The 19,069-nt window shown below is 51.6% G+C and overlaps 1 protein-coding gene across 2 annotated transcripts in view; it reads left to right on the top strand.

The window, feature by feature from the left end:
• The window catches only part of cnstb (consortin, connexin sorting protein b), a 36,248-nt gene that overhangs the window by 1,872 nt on the left and 15,307 nt on the right, over window positions 1-19,069 (top strand). For both annotated transcript variants that reach the window (XM_079526555.1, XM_079526556.1), the window contains exons 2-3: window positions 3,477-4,072; window positions 6,794-6,903. In XM_079526555.1, coding sequence (XP_079382681.1) covers window positions 3,985-4,072; window positions 6,794-6,903 — 198 coding nt within the window. In that variant the 5' untranslated portion in view covers window positions 3,477-3,984. The remainder of the gene's footprint in view (window positions 1-3,476; window positions 4,073-6,793; window positions 6,904-19,069) is intronic.

Raw genomic sequence — 19,069 nt, 5'->3', positions numbered from 1 at the left:
GTTGTATCTTCCTGGTGAACGAGACCCTCGTCGGGTGTTGTATCTTGCTGGTGAACGAGACCCTCGTCGGATGCTGTGTCTTCCTGGTGAGCTGGATCCTCGTTGGATGCTGTCTTCCTGGTGAGCTGGACCCTCGTCGGATGCTGTGCTGTGTCTTCCTGGTGAGCTGGACCCTCGTTGGATGCTGTGTCTTCCTGGTGAGCTGGACCCTCGTCGGATGCATGTGTCTTCCTGGTGAGCTGGACCCTCGTTGGATGCTGTGTCTTCCTGGTGAGCTGGACCCTCGTCGGATGCTGTGACTTCCTGGTGAGCTGGACCCTCGTCGGATGCTGTGTCTTCCTGGTGAGCTGGACCCTCGTCGGATGCTGTGTCTTCCTGGTGAGCTGGACCCTCTTCGGATGTTGTGTCTTGCTGGTGAGCGGGACCCTCGTCGGCTGCTGCATCTTCCTGCTCCTCGTCGGCTGCTGCTTCTTCCTGCTCCTCGTCGGCTGCTGCTTCTTCCTGCTCCTTGTCGGCTGCTGTATCTTCCTGCTCCTCGTCGGCTGCTGCATCTTCCTGCTCCTCGTCGACTGCTGTATCTTCCTGCTCCTCATCGGCTACTGCATCTTCCTGCTTCTCGTCGGCTGCTGCATCTTCCTGCTCCTCGTCGGCTGCTGTATCTTCCTGCTCCTCGTCGGCTGCTGTATCTTCCTGCTCCTCGTCGGCTGCTGTATCTTCCTGCTCCTCTTCGATTGCTGTATCTTCTGCTCCTCGGTAGATTCCGCCATCGGTGGTATATCCATCGTAGTCTTGATGTCCGAGCCTGCTCTGCTGTCCCAAGAATCGATTCCCATGCCGTTTTGAAGATGCACTCTCCTGTCCTACGCCGGGTCCTTCAATCTCTGCTGGACATGGAAATCCCACAACGTCGGGTCCCTGGCATCCAACCAACTGATGCCCAGAGCCTCCGGAGCCCACATGCTCCGAAGGCGAAGTGTGTCCCACCACTTCGGATCCCTGGCATCTAACCAACTGATGTCCAGAGCCTCCGGAGCCCACCTGCTCCGAAGGCGAAGTGTGTCCCACCACTTCGGGTCCCTGGCATCTAACCAACTGATGTCCAGAGCCTCCGGAGCCCACCTGCTCCGAAGGCGAAGTGTGTCCCACCACTTCGGATTCCTGGCATCTAACCAACTGATGTCCAGAACCTCGAAGTGTGTCCCACCACTTCGGGTCCCCGGCATCTAACCAACCGATGTCCAGAACCTCGAGGTGTGTCCCACCACTTCGGGTCCCCGGCATCTAACCAACCGATGTCCAGAACCTCGAGGTGTGTCCCACCACTTCGGGTCCCTGGCATCTAACCAACTGATGCCCAGGACCTCCAGAGCCCATAGACTCTGGAGGCAAACGTCCAGAGCCCGTAGGCCCTGGGCCCAAATGATGATTGTTGAAGCGCACCTGCTCCACAAGCTATACCACCTACCTGGTGTTGTAACCTCCTGGCTCCTGGGGAATCCGTCCCACCACCATCCTCTAAGGCCTCCGAAATCCTGTTACTGCCGTACGCCCTAATCCGTTCTCGAATGGACCATGTAAAATAGCTCGAACCAGTGCTGGTTATTTAGTTAGGACCCACGACAGTGGTGTTCGATACAAACTTAACCGGGATGTGGAAACCTCCAATGAAAAGCTCTATAATTTGCTTGGCCAGATATTCCATCCTATCCAACTGACTCAGGCCAAAGATATTAGAAGATATTCTTCCCCCTTAAGTCTCTGACTGTAATCCTTTTATACTTTTTAGTTATATGTGTGTCATAATGACAATGCTATCCAATCGCATATGACGATGACACACGTGTACATCCCTATATGGGGTTCCCACATCAATCCGATGTCAGCATTGGATATTTCCATTATCTCCACATATGGGCCATAAATCATCATCATATGTGGAGATCCAAGTGACAGCCTTTTATCCCCATATATGGAGATCCATTTGAGAGCCTTCGCAACACTGATCATCATCATCAGGAACACATGGCCCACTCACTTATTAAGATGATGGTGCAGCATGAGCACGCACACACACACACACACACACACACACACACACACACACACACACACACGCGCACGTGTGTGTACACAGACACACAGACAGAGAGAGAGAGAGAGAGAGAGAGAGAGATTGTGGGCTATATCTTGTGCCACTCCGGCTTACCCCTTATCCCTAAACTTATTTGTTGAAACAATTCATTTTCCAATATTCACCTCTTTGGTGGGCACATTTCACATAGCCTAAATAGAGAGTTTAACCATAGTTTGTAACGTACAGTAACACTAATAACAGTAACACTAATAGTAGTTCAACTTCAGTGGTCAATTACTGGCCCCGTTTTGGATCGTGGAGAGTGAGGTTCCAAACTGAGCTAGTCAAGTAATGTACGTGGTGGATTTGGCAGCAGATTTGGCTGCTGTAGAAGTACAAAAGCCATACAGCAGAATGTAAAAGTCATAAAGGCTGATCTTGGTACCACTGTGTAAGTGGTGTAGTCGACTCTGTTATCTGACTGTATCTGTGACTAAGTCACACGTGGCTGCTAGTTCAAGTGGCTGTTTCAAAGGAGTTCCTGGTCCAAATCCCAGTAGGAAGACAAACCCATAGTTTTACACTGTCTGTCATATTCCATGTTGCATAATCCACTATAATCACATGACTGCTAGTGCTAATGCGCCCCCGCAAGACATGTTATGACACGTGATTCACATGCCATTGGCCATTCATGCTAAAACAGAGGTTCCATGAGGTGGAAAAATGCATTTATACAGTGTGTGAACTGCCTCACGAATTTATGGTTTCAACTTGCGGTGCCTTCCCCAGGTTTTTGTTTCAGTCGGTTCAGTACAGTAGGTGAAGTCAAGATGGGGAAGATCAAGCTCTGGACGGGTACTAATTTAATGTCCCTATTTTGGGCATGTCATTTAAAGGCAAGAATTGTCAGGTTATTTTTATAAATAGTGAAAATAAATAGCAGATCTTCAAGCTCATAGATTGGCCCTTTTCTCTACAACGAAGTGTAGCTTATAGGGTTTAAGTGGTTAGAGTATTTAAAACTGAACAGTCCTGTACTTGTTCTAAAAAAAAGCTGTATTGTGTCTGGGATGTAACATTTTCAGTCCAGGACAGGAGTTGTTCAAGCATTCTGCCAAGCCTGAAGGGGCAGCCCTTGTTTAAATACAAAGATCCCTCTTTGACTCTGCCAAATGACTCCCAACTCACCACAGTAGTGCTTTCTCTCCATTCATTCATCACTCTCTCTCTCCTGTTCTTACTCTCTGTCACTCTGCTGCATCTCTGCCCACACTCCCACCACTTCTGTCTTCCTTGCTTGTCGAACAAAACAGGAGTAACAGGCAAGAAACATGTTAGAGATACATGGCAGAAATAACTTTATTACCCATATAATAATGTGCTATTATTTTTCTATTAGGTTGCTGAGGACAAGGAAAGGAAGCTCCACCCTGCCCTTGAGTGTGCAAGTTGGAATAGGACCAGCACAAATAATCCTAATCAGAGAGAGGTCTACAGCTATTGCACACACTGAGCACCTCATTTCCCTGGTTCCATTGTTGCAGCCTACTGTATGCTGGGCATTTCTACCCCCTCTTTGCTCAGCCACCCGGGAGATGTGATCGGGGATTAACCTACCCCTGCTGGGAGTTCAAGAGATCAATCATGGAGCGACTAAGACCCTTTTGAATAAATTCTCAGCGCTTGGACCAACTCAGAGCTTTACTCAGGACTCTACAGCTTCACTAATACTCATAGGCCTACCTGCTAAAAAGTTTTATCTGCAGGGACTCAACAAAAGTTGACATTTTCCCTTGTAAGGTCTGGCTCGAGACTTGAAAAGAGTGAACCACAGTCCACCGCAGGGGCTGTGGGGCCCATTCTTTGAAAACATTGATCCAGACAAGACCACCACGGTGAGGGCGGTGATGGGCAACCAGAACACTGGCCCCCACAAAGGTCCTGATGCTGTGTCAATTCAGAAAGAGGATGATCTTTCCACTAACAGTTCAGCAGGTACATATAAGCCTACTGTTTCCGTTATTTCTTGAGTCTGATATGTACTGATACCACTATTCTATGTAAAGCCTGATTTATACTTGCACATAAAATAACAGATCTACAATCTCACAACGTGTCACGGAAACAATGCGTTGTGAGCTTGTAAATCTGCTATTTTCAGTGTGCGACACCGTCGTACAACAGAGTACAAATTAGGGATAAGTCTCCCCATAAAACAGCAGAGCCCATCATGGCCACGGGTGTTGCAAGCTGCCATGTTAAACAGGGAAATTTAATTAAATGGAATTTTGAAATTCTATTTCAAGACAATTTCACATCCCCACACACAACAGACAGGTGACCGTCATCCTTGTAGTCAGAGGGTTATAACATACTGTAGTACTGAGATCTACGCTGTCAACACTGAGTGATTAATTCAAGTGACAAATTTATCTCCAAGGAACAATTGTAGAACTTTGTAGAACAATTACAAGCTTATCCTCTGTTCACGATTTTATACCCACAAAATAATATAAAATAGCGTCCCAGCCTAGGACGAATGGGGCTCAAAAGATTAATATGATGTGAAGTGTCAAGGTTTCACCAAACCGTCAGTGTGAAGCTTATAGCTATAAATTTAAATCGCTAAGCTACTGCCTACTGCCTGTTATATAACATTTGTGCAATATATCTAATGGTAAATATTGTGGTAATAGCTGGAGGCAAGGTGGTGACAAGCTTATCGTGGCCGGGGACGTGTGGAGATGACAGCCTGTTTGTCAGTTTGCATCATTGTGAGCCACCTGCTAAAGAGCTGTGACACCACAATGGGCTCTATCTATACACACCATTTTGGAAAGAACTTGGGCCCCTTCCCTACTTCCTTACGGTGGTGTTACCGCTGATACTACTAATGAAGGCTCTGTTCCATTCTGGTCAAACAGAGTCAGGGTGCTGCTATTGTGCATGTTGGTTGTTGGCTCACTGGAAACACTCTGCTACACCAGTGTGGGTCTCAAAGTGTCCTTAAGTGTGTTCCAATAAAATGGCCCCGTACAGGTCTGTAACTCTCTCTGAGAGTGTACAAATGGACCAAATGGACCCGTAACCATAAGGGTCCCTTTGGTTCCATTTGTAGGAAGAGTTATTCTGTGTGCATAGAGCACATTCATTCACTGCAGAGCCATTGAGATAGAAAGAACTAGAAAAAGTGCCCCTCGGGGCACAGGTCTCCACCAGGGCAGGTCAGGTTGTGGCCTCCTGGTGGCGCTATAATAGGCCAATGTGAAAAGGGTGCCATTTCTTCATACGCCTTTGATGGCAATTGGATGATTTGAGGCATTTTGTTCCAAAAATGTGTTTTGCAAAAATCAACCTGTTGGTGGCGCTATAACAGGCCAATGTGAAAAGGGTGGGATATATTCCTCAGCCTAGTAAGAAAATGTGTGAAAGATTTCACGTAAATTGCATGCTGCGTTCATGATTTGAGGCTTTTGTTCAAAACGGGGCAATCTTGCAAACTTTGAAAGCCAATTATAGCCAATTAGGATGGAATATGAAATATCGGACAGATCCAACTTGAGCACATGACCATAGAGATACTGTTTAACGATGTGTGAGTTTTTTGGACAGAATCTGGAGGAGTAATATCAAAAAATGTGTTTTACAAAAGTCGGCCTCCTGGTGGCGCTATAAAGGCAGATGCGTAAAATGCAGGTCAAAGGTTTGTCCTTGGCCTCTAGGGAGTGTGCATGCAACGTTTCACGCAGATCGGTGCAGTTATAGGTTAAAATGGTGAAAAGCTGCCTCATGGTGGCGCTATAACAGGCCGTTCTGGAAAATGTGGGGCAGAGGTTCATCGTTGGCATCCAGGGAGTGTGTGTGCAAAGTTTGGCATCGACCGGGTTAACGGTGCCGGAGATTAGCTGGTAACGGACGGACGGAAGGAAGGACGGACGGACGGACACACACACACACACGGACGGAGTGCAAAACATACTCTCTCCCCATGCCTTCGGCCTGGTGGAGACAATTATGTAGATGAGAGGTCACATGGCTCATATTATGCTTCATTAAAAATATACAGTAGTGTCTCTCTATTGATTGCCCGATGGCAAAGCATTAATTGCACATTATTCTTGTTCTGGTTGTTTGTCAGAGCACACCTAAACAAAATCGCTATTGCTGTAAAATAATTGTTATTTAGTCAAGCTCTTGTTAATACCTTTCATTGGTTCAATATTTATAAACCCACAGACATGGGGGCTTGTCGTAAAAAAAAACGTTAAACGTTAAACGTTTCAATCTTGCTAGTTTTGTAGTCTGTCATCGACCAGAAGTATAAAATATGGCATTCATTTATGAAACAAGAAATGATCACATAGTGATATTTGTCAGGTGAAAGAAGCACTGTCTCCGTTGTGTTCTCCCCCCCATATTAGTATGATTATTATTGTAGTAACGTGTATGTTTGTGATGTATGTCAGGTTTTCACCTGACAAAAATAATAGAGAGATTAAATATGGAGACGATATGGATCGCGTGTGAGTCAAGGATTACTCTAAGTGATTTTGATCACTTTGCACTTGTTTTGCTTGAACAAACAATACTATCTATATATCTATCCAATAGAATAGAAATCAACAACTACATTTCATTTCAAAAAGTTGTTTTGACTGAGACGGAGTTGTGTGTAATCTGTATGTTTTTTGTGGGGGGGTGTCTCCATGTTGCTAGGAAGAGTCTCCAGGGACAGACCACCTGGTCCCAGTGCAGAGCTGCTGAACTCACTACAGTCCCTAGGAGAACACAGTGACTACACACTGCTGCCGCAATCACTACACCAGGTGTGTCCCCCTGTGTGTGTGTGTGTGTGTGTGTGTGTGTGTGTGTGTGTGTGTGTGTGTGTGTGTGTGTTTCTGCGCGCACACACTACTGTGCGCATGCCATGTGTGTGTGTCTAATAGAGCGTTCATCCTCTGTGACCTGATCTCCAGGGCTGTTCTGTGTGTTTTGTTGAGTGTCATCATGTGGCACTGCGTTTCATCACCTTTAGTTTTATAACGGCCATCCTTTTGTTTGTCTGGGAGTGGAACAAAGTAGTCGGCTCCATGTCTGGCATGTATCTATTATAAGAGAGCAGGGCTCTCTATTCCAAGGAGAGTGGGCCAGTGTACTGTTGTTTTATTTGGATAGAGAGCTTTGAAAGGTGAGACTGTGAAGTGAAGGCGCTGGCAGATGCTACTGGCAGGTACTAGGTCAGCTAGGGGCACATGTCTGCCCTGAGATTCTTATTAGACACTTTCAAGCTGGGCGTCCCCATTTTGGGCATGTCATTACAGAATAAAATGTTTTATTGTGTGTGTGTGTGTGTGTGTGTGTGTGTGTGTGTGTGTGTGTGTGTGTGTGTGTGTGTGTGTGTGTGTGTGTGTGTGTGTGTGTGTGTGTGTGTGTGTGTGTGTGTGTGTGTGTGTGTGTGTGTGTGTGTGTGTGTGTGTGTGTGTGAAGCTCACAATGCACCCCTTCCTATGTAACCCACGGCTGCCAGTTTGAGGTTTGGCTTAAGTGGTTAACCACTGTCTTACTGACCATTAGCAGTTATTTTAACCACTTCTCAGTTTTTGGCATGTCATTATAGCTGAACAGAATAATAATAATTTGAAGTTAAGTGGATAAAGAAAAAGAAAGATAAAGAAAAGTAAATTGCTCAAAGGCACATTGCATCAGTGTTATGTTGAGGGACAAGATAATAGGAGTCAGTTATTTTCCTTTTTTACATTGGGAACTGGTGACCTTCATGGTCATCTGCTCTGGTTTTCTGCTAACCATCCAACTGATCATCCGCAGCTCATTACAAAGAAAACACTGACATAGCAATTGCAGGCAGGTTAAAGTATCTTGTTTGGAATGGAGTGTGGACTCCAAACCAGATAAAACTACTATATATACAGTATATATACAGTACAGTACAGTACTGTATACACGTATATATGTGGAAGATAAACAACCTACTCTATAATAATCAGGTGTCTTAAAACTGCTTATATATATAGTGCCATTGAAAGAGCAGGCCATAAATTCCTTTACATAGGCACAATTATTTATGTGGCACGGTATACCGGTTCCCTGAGGAGCTGGGACACACACCAAACCTAGAATGTTATTTTTATTTCATGTCCTGAAGTGCAAAAACTAGCCCAAATGGGTTTTACACCCTGAGTAATGAACTTGAATAATGGAAAAAGACTTCACTTACAAAACCAATTTATTTAGAGTAAGTCACTCTGACCTTCATCAGTCAGAGTTAAATCACATGAAGATGTGGTTTCTCAGACTCCTAAAAGGGAACAGCTGATGTTAATGACTGTTGTTATGATGATCAAATTGTTACCATCAGTGGGAGACACGCCAAAGACAATACTCTCATACGTTAAGGATCCAGTACTTTCTTTTACATTATTACATTACAATACATTATTTTCCAGGTTAAATATAAACAGTATATTATGACTACAGGAACAAAGCGCTTGCCTATAGTTCACTGGTTCCCTAACTTTTTAGCTCGAGACCCAAAACAGAAAATGTATGTCTCCCCAAGCCCCAAAGTAGTGAAAACACACCATGATGGGATGCGTTGTGAGCTTGTAGGTCTGCTATTTTCACTACTTCTTAAACGTTTTGCTAGCTGCTTGAAAAGCGTCTGGACAACATGTTGATCTACATCTACTAGTGACCGTAGTGAAGACCTTTTCGTGATTGGCTGCCTCTAGGCTGCCTCTAAGCCAATGGGAGACTTACCCATAAAACCCAGTATCTGCAATCCTCCACTGAGGGCCGTGTTATGTCGGCGTTTTTCCGAAGAGGAATGAAGTATTCATATCAACAACATCATAATAACGCCATGGTGAAACGTTGCTGTTGGGCGTCCTGTTTGGGGCATTTTCTTTTTATTCCTTTTCCCATGGGTGCGCACATGTCAATGTTTACAATATGGAGGTGGAGGAGGCAGCAGCGGCGGTGGCCTCCTGCTACTAAATCATACTATTAAAGTCAACTTTTACTAAACAATGGTTAAATCAATTGTCTAATAAACAACAAACACGTTAACAACTTACCTTAGAGCAAATGGTGTGCTTTGTAACTTTCTCCATGTTCAGTTGCTTGTGTGGACGGCGGCCACATAACTTCACCCACAGGCTCCAGTCACATCTGCGGTTCAGAAATAAGAACGCTGCTTACCCTTTTCTGCACATTGTATCCAAAAAGTGAAGGTCCGCTAATGGTCTAAACTAATTTGAATTTAGGAATGGCAAAGAAAAGTTTAAACGGTTAAACAAGTTTAATCATGGGGTTTACATAGCTTGTTAAGTCAGCCGCTTCCATTTTTTCAAGGAAGTTGAAATGCTTTAGCGCCTCCCCTGGTCGAATGTGAAATTAGATTTTCCAACTGACTCCAGTTCAGTCGACATGCACTGCACGCACAAGCACAACTTCCTTGAAAAACATGGAAGCGGCTCACTAAACAAGCTATTTAAAGGCTCGTTTAACTTGGATTTTCTTTGCCGTTCCTAAATTCAAATGACCATTAGTGGACCTTCACTTTTTGGAAACAATGTGCAGAAAAGGGTAAGCAGCATTCTTTTTTCTGAACCGCAGTGGGAGGGGGATGTGACTGGAGCCTGTGGGTGTGGCCGCCGTCCACACAAGCAACTGAACGTGGAGAAAGTTACAAAGCACACCATTTGCTCCAAGGTAAGTTGTTTGTTGTTTATTAGACGATTGATTTAACCATTGTTTAGTAAAAGTCATTCTTGTTTTTAATTTAATTTATGGAAATAATTAGATTTTTACATTCATGAAATACTTTTGAAAAATATTGGAATTGTTTTTAATTGATGAAAAGTTGTGCTTTTGTCGTCTTATATATATATATATATATATATTTTTTTTAAGGAAACGGACAAAAGGAGCTAGCCTATTTACTCGCGACCCATAAAAATTGGTACGTGACCCAAAGATGGGTCCTGGTCCACTGTTTGGGACACTGTGGCCTAGTTGGTTGGTTGCAGGGAACACACAGACCTCACAAGTCATCATTAATGTAGTTGTGTTCAACGTAGATTCAGGAGTGGATACCACCCACTGCTCAACCTAATCACTCCCATCCCACATCTCCTCGTCAAGTCCACCTGCGTCTCCACGGCCGCACAGCCAATCACGTAACATTACCCACAGCATAAATACACACCTCATATCACTACTTACCTGTTTGATACCGCCTCGCGCTGTCAACCCAAAACCATTTGATACGCTTCACGCTGTCAAACCGCCAGGTAAAGCCTCCTTGCATTTCCTCATTTACGTTCCACTCATTCTCGTTCGGTCGATGCACATCATTTGTCACATTCCCGGCCAGCACTGTTGCTAAACACAGCTAAAGTTAAGACTAGTCCAGCAGTGCAAGTGAGTTCATAACGGGTCGTTTATAAAGTCCATTCCGCTCGTTCTGTCCGTCGCCGCCAAGGCCGACGGGCTCGAGTTAGATGTCCGACGCAGCAGCCATCTACATCGAGCGAAACCAGACTTTAACAGCCTCTACGGCAAAATGCATTACCCACCCAGCTAACACGTCCACGTGGGGCCCATGTGGGGTGCATGCGTACTTTACGGGTTCCAAGTGGGCACCAGCTAACACGTCCACCCGGGGCCCATGTGGGGTGCATGCATACTTTATGGGTACAAAGTGGGCACCAGCTAACACGTCCACCCGGGGCCCATGTGGGGTGCATGCATACTCTATGGGTACCGAGTGGGCACCAGCTAACACGTCCGCCCGGGGCCCATGTGGGGTGCACGTATACTTCATGGGTACCAAGCGGGCACGGGCTAGAACTGGGCAATTGTACCACAGTTAACCGCCCGTTTGCTGGGTATCACCGGACATCATCGGTCATCTACAGGGCTAGCTCCCGTCAGCCTGACGGCCCAGCTAAGCCGACCCGTTCGAGGCCTACCTGGCTCACCTCCACTCCCAGCGCCCAGCCACCGTCGGGGCCACGCCCACCCGGGTTCCTCGCACCGGCTCCGCCTCCAGTCCCCTGGTGGCTCCTCCCCCCCCCCCCCCCCTCCCTCCCTCCTCTCCCTTCCCCCTCCTCCCGGCGCCGAGCGCCCCCTTCCCCCCACTCCCCGGATCGGCACACACTGCCGCATCCACACTCGGAGCAGCGCATCGCGCCCTCCGCCCCTTCCCCCTCCCACCCTCCTCCCCCTCTCCCCGGCGCCACGCGCCCCCCACCCCGTCTCCCCCCCCCCAACCGCACGGACAGCACCGAGTGCGTCCCTCCCCTCTCCCCACCCCGTCTCCCCCCCCCCCAACCGCACGGACAGCACCGAGTGCGTCCCTCCTCTCTCCCCACCCCGTCTTCCCCCCCCAACCGCACGGACAGCACCGAGTGCGTCCCTCCCCCCCCCCCTCCCACCCTCCTCTCCCTTCCCCCTCCTCCCGGCGCCGAGCGCCCCCTTCCCCGCGCTCCCTGGATCGGCACTCAGAGTCGCATCCACACTCGGAGCAGCGCTTCGCGCCCTCCGCCCCTTCCCCCTCCCACCCTACTCCCCCCTCCCCCTCTCCCCGGCGCCGAGCGCCCCCCCACCCTGTCTTCCCCCCCCCAACCGCACGGACAGCACCGAGTGCTTCCCACCCCCAATCCAACCCAGGCCCACGGCCAGCCCCAGGCTCACGAGCAGCCTCCCCCCCCCCCCAATCGGCACCACGTGGACCCCCAATCGTCCCCATCCCAGGCCCACGGCCATCCCCAGGCTCACGAGCAGCCTCCCCCCCCCAATCGGCACCACGTGCACCCCCACTCGTCCCCAACCCAGGCCCACGGCCATCCCCAGGCTCACGAGCAGCCTCCCCCCCCCAACCGGCACCACGTGCACCCCCAATCGTCCCCATCCCAGGCCCACGGCCATCCCCAGGCTCACGAGCAGCCTCTCCCCCCCAATCAGCACCACGTGCACCCCCATTCGTCCCCAACCCAGGCCCACGGCCATCCCCAGGCTCACGAGCAGCCTCCCCCCCCCAACCGGCACCACGTGCACCCCCAATCGTCCCCATCCCAGGCCCACGGCCATCCCCAGGCTCACGAGCAGCCTCCCCCCCCCCCAATCAGCACCACGTGCACCCCCATTCGTCCCCAACCCAGGCCCACGGCCATCCCCAGGCTCACGAGCAGCCTCCCCCCCCCCCCCAACCGGCACCACGTGCACCCCCAATCGTCCCCATCCCAGGCCCACGGCCATCCCCAGGCTCACGAGCAGCCTCCCCCCCCCAATCAGCACCACGTGCACCCCCATTCGTCCCCAACCCAGGCCCACGGCCAGCCCCCCCCCCCAATCGGCACCACGTGCACCCCCAATCGTCCCCAACCCAGGCCCACGGCCAGCCCCAGGCTCACGAGCAGCCCCCCCCCCACCCGATCGGCATCACGTGCCTCCCTCATCAGGCTCCCCCAACCCAGGCTCACGAGCAGCCTCCCCCCCCCAACCGGCACCACGTGCACCCCCAATCGTCCCCATCCCAGGCCCACGGCCATCCCCAGGCTCACGAGCAGCCTCTCCCCCCCCAATCAGCACCACGTGCACCCCCATTCGTCCCCAACCCAGGCCCACGGCCATCCCCAGGCTCACGAGCAGCCTCCCCCCCCCAACCGGCACCACGTGCACCCCCAATCGTCCCCATCCCAGGCCCACGGCCATCCCCAGGCTCACGAGCAGCCTCCCCCCCCCCCCCAATCAGCACCACGTGCACCCCCATTCGTCCCCAACCCAGGCCCACGAGCAGCCTCCCCCCCCCCCCCAACCGGCACCACGTGCACCCCCAATCGTCCCCATCCCAGGCCCACGGCCATCCCCAGGCTCACGAGCAGCCTCCCCCCCCCAATCAGCACCACGTGCACCCCCATTCGTCCCCAACCCAGGCCCACGGCCAGCCCCCCCCCCCAATCGGCACCACGTGCACCCCCAATCGTCCCCAACCCAGGCCCACGGCCAGCCCCAGGCTCACGAGCAGACCCCCCCCCCCACCCGATCGGCATCACGTGCCTCCCTCATCAGGCTCCCCCAACCCAGGCTCACGAGCAGCCTCCCCCCCCCCCCCCCCCCCCCCCCGATCGGCACCACGTGCCTCCCGCATCAGACCATAGGCGCAGTGCGCCTCTGGTCTCCCCAACCCAGGCTCACGGGCAGCCTCCCCCCCCCAGGCTCAGCGTGTCGCGCAGCCTCCCCCCCCCCGAACGGCACCACGTGCCTCCCCCATCAGACCGTAGGCGCAGCGGGCCTCCGGCCTCCCCAACCCAGGCCCACCAGCAGCCCCCCCCCCCCCCCCGATCGGCACCACGTGCCTCCCTCATCAGACCGTAGGCGCAGCGCGCCCCCGCTCCCCCCAACCCAGGCTCACGAGCAGCCTCCCCCCCCCCCGATCGGCACCACGTGCCTCCATCATCAGACCGTAGGCGCAGCGCTCCTCCGGTCTCCCCAACCCAGGCTCAAGGGCAGCCCAATCGGCACCACGCCCCGATCGGCACCACGTGACTCCCTCATCAGACCGTAGGCGCAGCGCGCCCGCCCTTCCCCCAACCCAGGCTCACGAGCAGCCCCCCCCCCCCCGATCGGCACCACGTGCCTCCCCCATCAGACCGTAGGCGCAGCGCATCGCGCAGCCCCCCCCCCCCCCCCCCGAACGGCACCACGCGCCTCCCCCATCAGACCGTAGGCGCAGCGGACAACACAGCCGTCGCACCAGGTTCAGTGTGTCAAGCAGTCTCCGCACCAGGTTCAGCGCATCGTGCATCCTCCGCACCAGGTTCAGCGCAGCGCGCCTCTGGTCTCCCCAACTCAGGCTCACGTGCAGCCCCCCCCCCCCCCCCCCCGAACGGCACCACGCCTCCCTCATCAGACCGTAGGCGCAGCACACCGCACAGCCTTCGCACCAGGTTCAGTGCGTCAAGCAGCCTCCGCACCAGGTGAAGCGCATCGCGCAGCCTCCGCCCCAGGTTCAGCACGCAGCGCAACCTCCGCCACCGTCCCAGCGCATCGCGCAGCCTCTGCCCAGGTTCAGTGCACCACGCAGCCTCCGTCCAGGTTCAGTGCATTGCAGTTCAGGGCATCGCGCAGCCTCTGCCCCAGGTTCAGCGTGCCGCGCAACCTCCGCACCAGGTTCAGCGCATCGCGCAGCCTCCGCACCAGGTTCAGCGCATCGCGCAAACCTCGCACCAGGTTCAGCACTTCGCTCTACACGTAGCCAGCTCTTCACGTAGCCTCCTTCGCCTCGGCCCAACGCGCCCTCTCCATCTCCCCCCCTCCTTACCCTCCACCTCTCCCCGGCACACTAAGCGCATCCTCCAACCGACCAGCACAGTGCGCCCATGCGGCAAGCCGCCCACGCTGCGTCGTGCTGCACCCTTCCCCGGCGCAGCACAACGCGCAGCCTCCAGTCGACCAGTGCATCACCCACCCCCCCCCCCCCCTCCCCCGGATCAGCACCACGCGCTTCCGCCCTCAGCATACCGGCACACAGCACCAACGGCCCCCCCTCCCCCAGTCCAGCTCCATGGGCATCCTCCAGTCGACCAGCGCAATGCGCCCCAAGGTTTCCTCCAAGCAGACCACACCATTCCTCAAGCAGCCTTCGTTCCACGATCACTCCGACCCATCACCATCGGGCGTCCCTCAAACAGCCCACACCACATGCTCTCGGGAACCCATCACCCCCACATTTTCCTTCAGGCATGCTGAAAGCCATCACACACACTTCACAAGCACGCCGGCCACTCCCAGATACCCCCCCCACCTCCCGATCGCCCCGGCAGGCGTTTCAACGCAACCCCCCCACCTAACAAACACGCCGACGGGCGTGGCAACGCATCCCGCCCACTCCCAACCTCCCCCTCCTACCCCCACTCAGGCAGGCGCTCCGCGTCTCACCCAGGTTAATACAACCCGCCGCCTCCTCCCACCTTTCCTACGAGCATGCCGGCAGGCGCGTCAACGCACCTCGCCCGTCCATCAACCGCATCACGTGCGGTCCACCCACGTTCGTGGCCTCTGCCACGTTCTTTTGGGGCCAAGAATGGTCGCACGAAGCATCCTAATTCACTAGGCCAACACAGTCAGTCAACACCCTCGACAAAGGCAGATTCCAAAGCTTCTCCCCCGACGTCTCCACCATCGCCCCATTCCTCTCCCACTGCCATTCACGCCTCCATCTCCGCCCCCATAACCCGCACGTCCATCTCGGCGGCACCTACTTCTTCCGCCCGCCGGACGGATCTCCAAGCCTCCACCTCTCACCCCCTCATCTCCTTGCCGCCTTGCAGCCTACAGCGCCACAACGCGCTGGTTCCGCCACGTCGCCTTCCCCCGACGTCAGACCTGCTCCGTCTCCGCCTACAACTCTCCCCCGCCGGTTACCTCACCCTGATCTCCCCCACGCAGGAGCGCACGTCCCTGCTCGCCTTCTTCGGCTTCCCGCGCCGTTCCGAGGGTTCCACGTCCTCTTCGTCCCGGTACGACCCCTCACTCCACCCGAGCCTGTCCGACATCACCTTCCATTCGTCCGAAACCCTCACCTTCACGCTCAAACGGAGCAAGACGGACCAGCTAGGGCGTTCTTCCTCCATCCACCTATTCAAGACAAACTCACCACTCAGTCCTTACGAACCCCTCCTCCGCTACGTCACCACGAGACGATCCTGCCACGCCAACCCTCAAGACCCCCTATTCATCACCGAGTCCGGCTCCGTCGCCACCCGGTTCTGGTTCCACCATCACCTCCGACAGGTTCTCTCCCTCTCCGGTCTCCCCCCTCACCTCTACTCCGGCCACTCCTTCCGCATCGGCGCCGCCTCCTCCGCTTCCAGTCGAGGCCTCTCCGACCACCTCATCCGCGTCCTGGGAAGATGGTCCTCCCAGGCATACCACACCTACACCCGGTCCAACCTCCACGACGTACGCAACGCCTATCTCCAGCTAGGCAGACCGTAACGGCCACACTCCGCCTAGCCCGTCCGCCCAGGAAGGGGGTCCCCTCCTCCGCGGTCCTTCCCGAGGTTTCTCCCTCACTCCCCTCGAGGGAGTTTTTCCTCGCCCGACCGAGGGTCCAAGGACGGGAGGCTCCACGCGCCGGTCGCTAGAGACCTTCTCCATCCTCCGGCCCCCCCACGGTTCGTATCAGACTTTTTGGGGGCAGCGTCCGAGCAGAGGCGACCGACCGCTCCCGGGTGAGCAGGTCGGTCGTCAAGCTCTCGAGACTACGTCCCCATCCTCAGTCTCGCCCTCCCCGGGCTCCTCATCATTACACCCACATCTCATTTGTGCAAATAAATACTACTAATCTTGAACAGTGGTGTGGTTTCTTACTAGTGAAATGTAGTTGTGTTCAACGTAGATTCAGGAGTGGATACCACCCACTGCTCAACCTAATCACTCCCATCCCACATCTCCTCGTCAAGTCCACCTGCGTCTCCACGGCCGCACAGCCAATCACGTAACATTACCCACAGCATAAATACACACCTCATATCACTACTTACCTGTTTGATACCGCCTCGCGCTGTCAAATTCCCCCCCCTCCTCCCCAACTAACCCCCTCCATTCTCAGCATTGCCCCGCTAACACTTCTCTCTCTCTCCTTCTCCCAGGAGCCCCCGGGGGGGCAGCGTCCGAGCAGAGGCGACCGACCGCTCCCGGGTGAGCAGGTCGGTCGTCAAGCTCTCGAGACTACGTCCCCATCCTCAGTCTCGCCCTCCCCGGGCTCCTCATCATTACACCCACATCTCATTTGTGCAAATAAATACTACTAATCTTGAACAGTGGTGTGGTTTCTTACTAGTGAAAGCACTTTTATTTGACACTTTCCTACCAGCTAACACGTTAAGCAGAGACATGCTGCCCACACACTTCACTCAATTGCACATTTAATGTGCTTAGCTTTCGCTCTTCATCAGAGCGTGATGATGAGGATGCTCTGGAGGTCTATTGACTTTAAGCTGGTCTGGCTGGTGTATCCAGGGTGACATGGTGGTCCATATTGTACCACATTTAACAAGACATGATACAATTAGCTTTAACAGTTTCTCCTGCATTTGTGCATAGGAAAATTATTATTACAGTTGCTCAGTGAAGGACACATTAAAACATACATGATGACATTTTTGGCTAAAGATACATTTAGGGCTACAACTATCCATTATTTTCTTACTTTTTTTTTTTTTTTAATTAATCTAATCAAACTTCATGACATGTCATAGAATTACAATTAGTGGAGCATACTTTACTTTTGTTCTTTTATGGTGTGTGAGATTTCAATCAGAAAGGATAAAAAACTGATGCAACTGATAATGCACTGGTTCAGAGTTTAGCCTAAGACTTTGGCTAAAATCATAACCAGTGCGGTACCAGTACTTGGCTGGCAGCAAGCAAAAGTATACAACCTAAGCCAAGTTGTATACTTTTGCATGCAGCCAGCCACGGTTACAATAAATACAAAGCACAATGCAGCAGAACAGACACTGCTTTTGAACTCAGACTACGGAAAGAAAAAGCACAGTGAACGATGAGAGTAGCATCCATCAGTTTGCATTAGATTTATGGCACATGGGATAAGAGAGGTTATGGGGTAAGATGTTATCTGATCCTACACTCTGAAGTGGGGAGTGGTTCAAATGCACCAAGCAAATGCTGGCTAGGACAGTTCCTAATGCAATGGTTTGACACAGCACTTTTATACATCAATGAGGTCATCTTCTCATGTTACTGTCTTCCTGCTCACATTTCCACTACTTATTTAGGAATATTGCATTATAGCCTTATACGTATATATCTTATATTTGCACAACAAATATAATGTTAACATTTCATATAATAGTTATGGACATACAGAAGAGAACCCACTTAGTAGTCAAAGTAGGGGAGCATGTTAAAAAAAACTGCATTTAAAGAACAATTAAAAGCATTTAGATAAAACTAATGAGAATACAAAGATAAACTTCAAAGAAAAAACATTATCATGTAAATGCCACAAGTCTGAGAAAAGTGCTCTCTAAAAATCCCTTTAAATCCATATAACATTAGCACTGATAGAGTGCTTCCAGATTAGAGACAAGGGTCATGTAGAGGAGTGGTTCTCAACTTTTTCAGGCAGAGCCTCCACAAAGTAAATGGTTAATTAATGGTGCATTTACGGTATATAGCATATATATTTATATAGGAAACCATGCAACACTTCGACACTAACTCTGGGGTAGCCCCGGGATCCAACTGGGAACCTCGCAGTTCCCATGCAGCTGCAATAGCATATCTTTTTCTTTATGTATTAATAAAAAGGTCTTAAAAGTCCTTAAATTGTCACTTCACTGTCATCTCTGGGGACCCCCCCCCCCCACACACACACACACAAGCATGTGGGTCCCACAGGTTGACCCACATGTTGAGAAACACTAATGTCTCCCCAAGATACATTTTGCTGAGTTATGCAGAGGTTATGGACATACTGTAGAGGTGGAATGGAGCTACAACAGCGATATGCTAATAATCCTGAACATAAGAGGTTGCATGTGACTTGATTTCATGGGTTGTCTTATAAGTGTCATGAGTTATTTTTCTTTTTGCATTTGGTTAATTTGAAGGGAAAAACAAAACATGCTTGACTGAGCTGCTTAATCAGTATTGAATGACAGTAACCTAATGATACCAGCAGAGCCCAGAATAGTCAAGTCGCTCAAGTACAACTCGAGTACTGTGTTTTTCAGTGCGTAGCGAGTGACTGTGTGTGTGTGTGTGTGCGTGTGCGTGTGCGTGTGTGTGTGTGTGTGTGTGTGTGTGTGTGCGTGTGCGTGTGTGCGTGTGTGTGTTTTCCATTCTGTGTTTCTGTGTTTTGACAAACGTTGAAAACATCCAAACCCACACAGACTCATGGTTTATCATGTGACTTGACCGTTATTTGGTACGCACCTG

This window comes from Electrona antarctica (assembly GCF_951216825.1).
Source record: "Electrona antarctica genome assembly, chromosome: 17".
Classification (NCBI taxonomy): Eukaryota; Metazoa; Chordata; class Actinopteri; order Myctophiformes; family Myctophidae; genus Electrona; species Electrona antarctica.
This window is presented reverse-complemented; position numbering and strand designations above follow the sequence as displayed.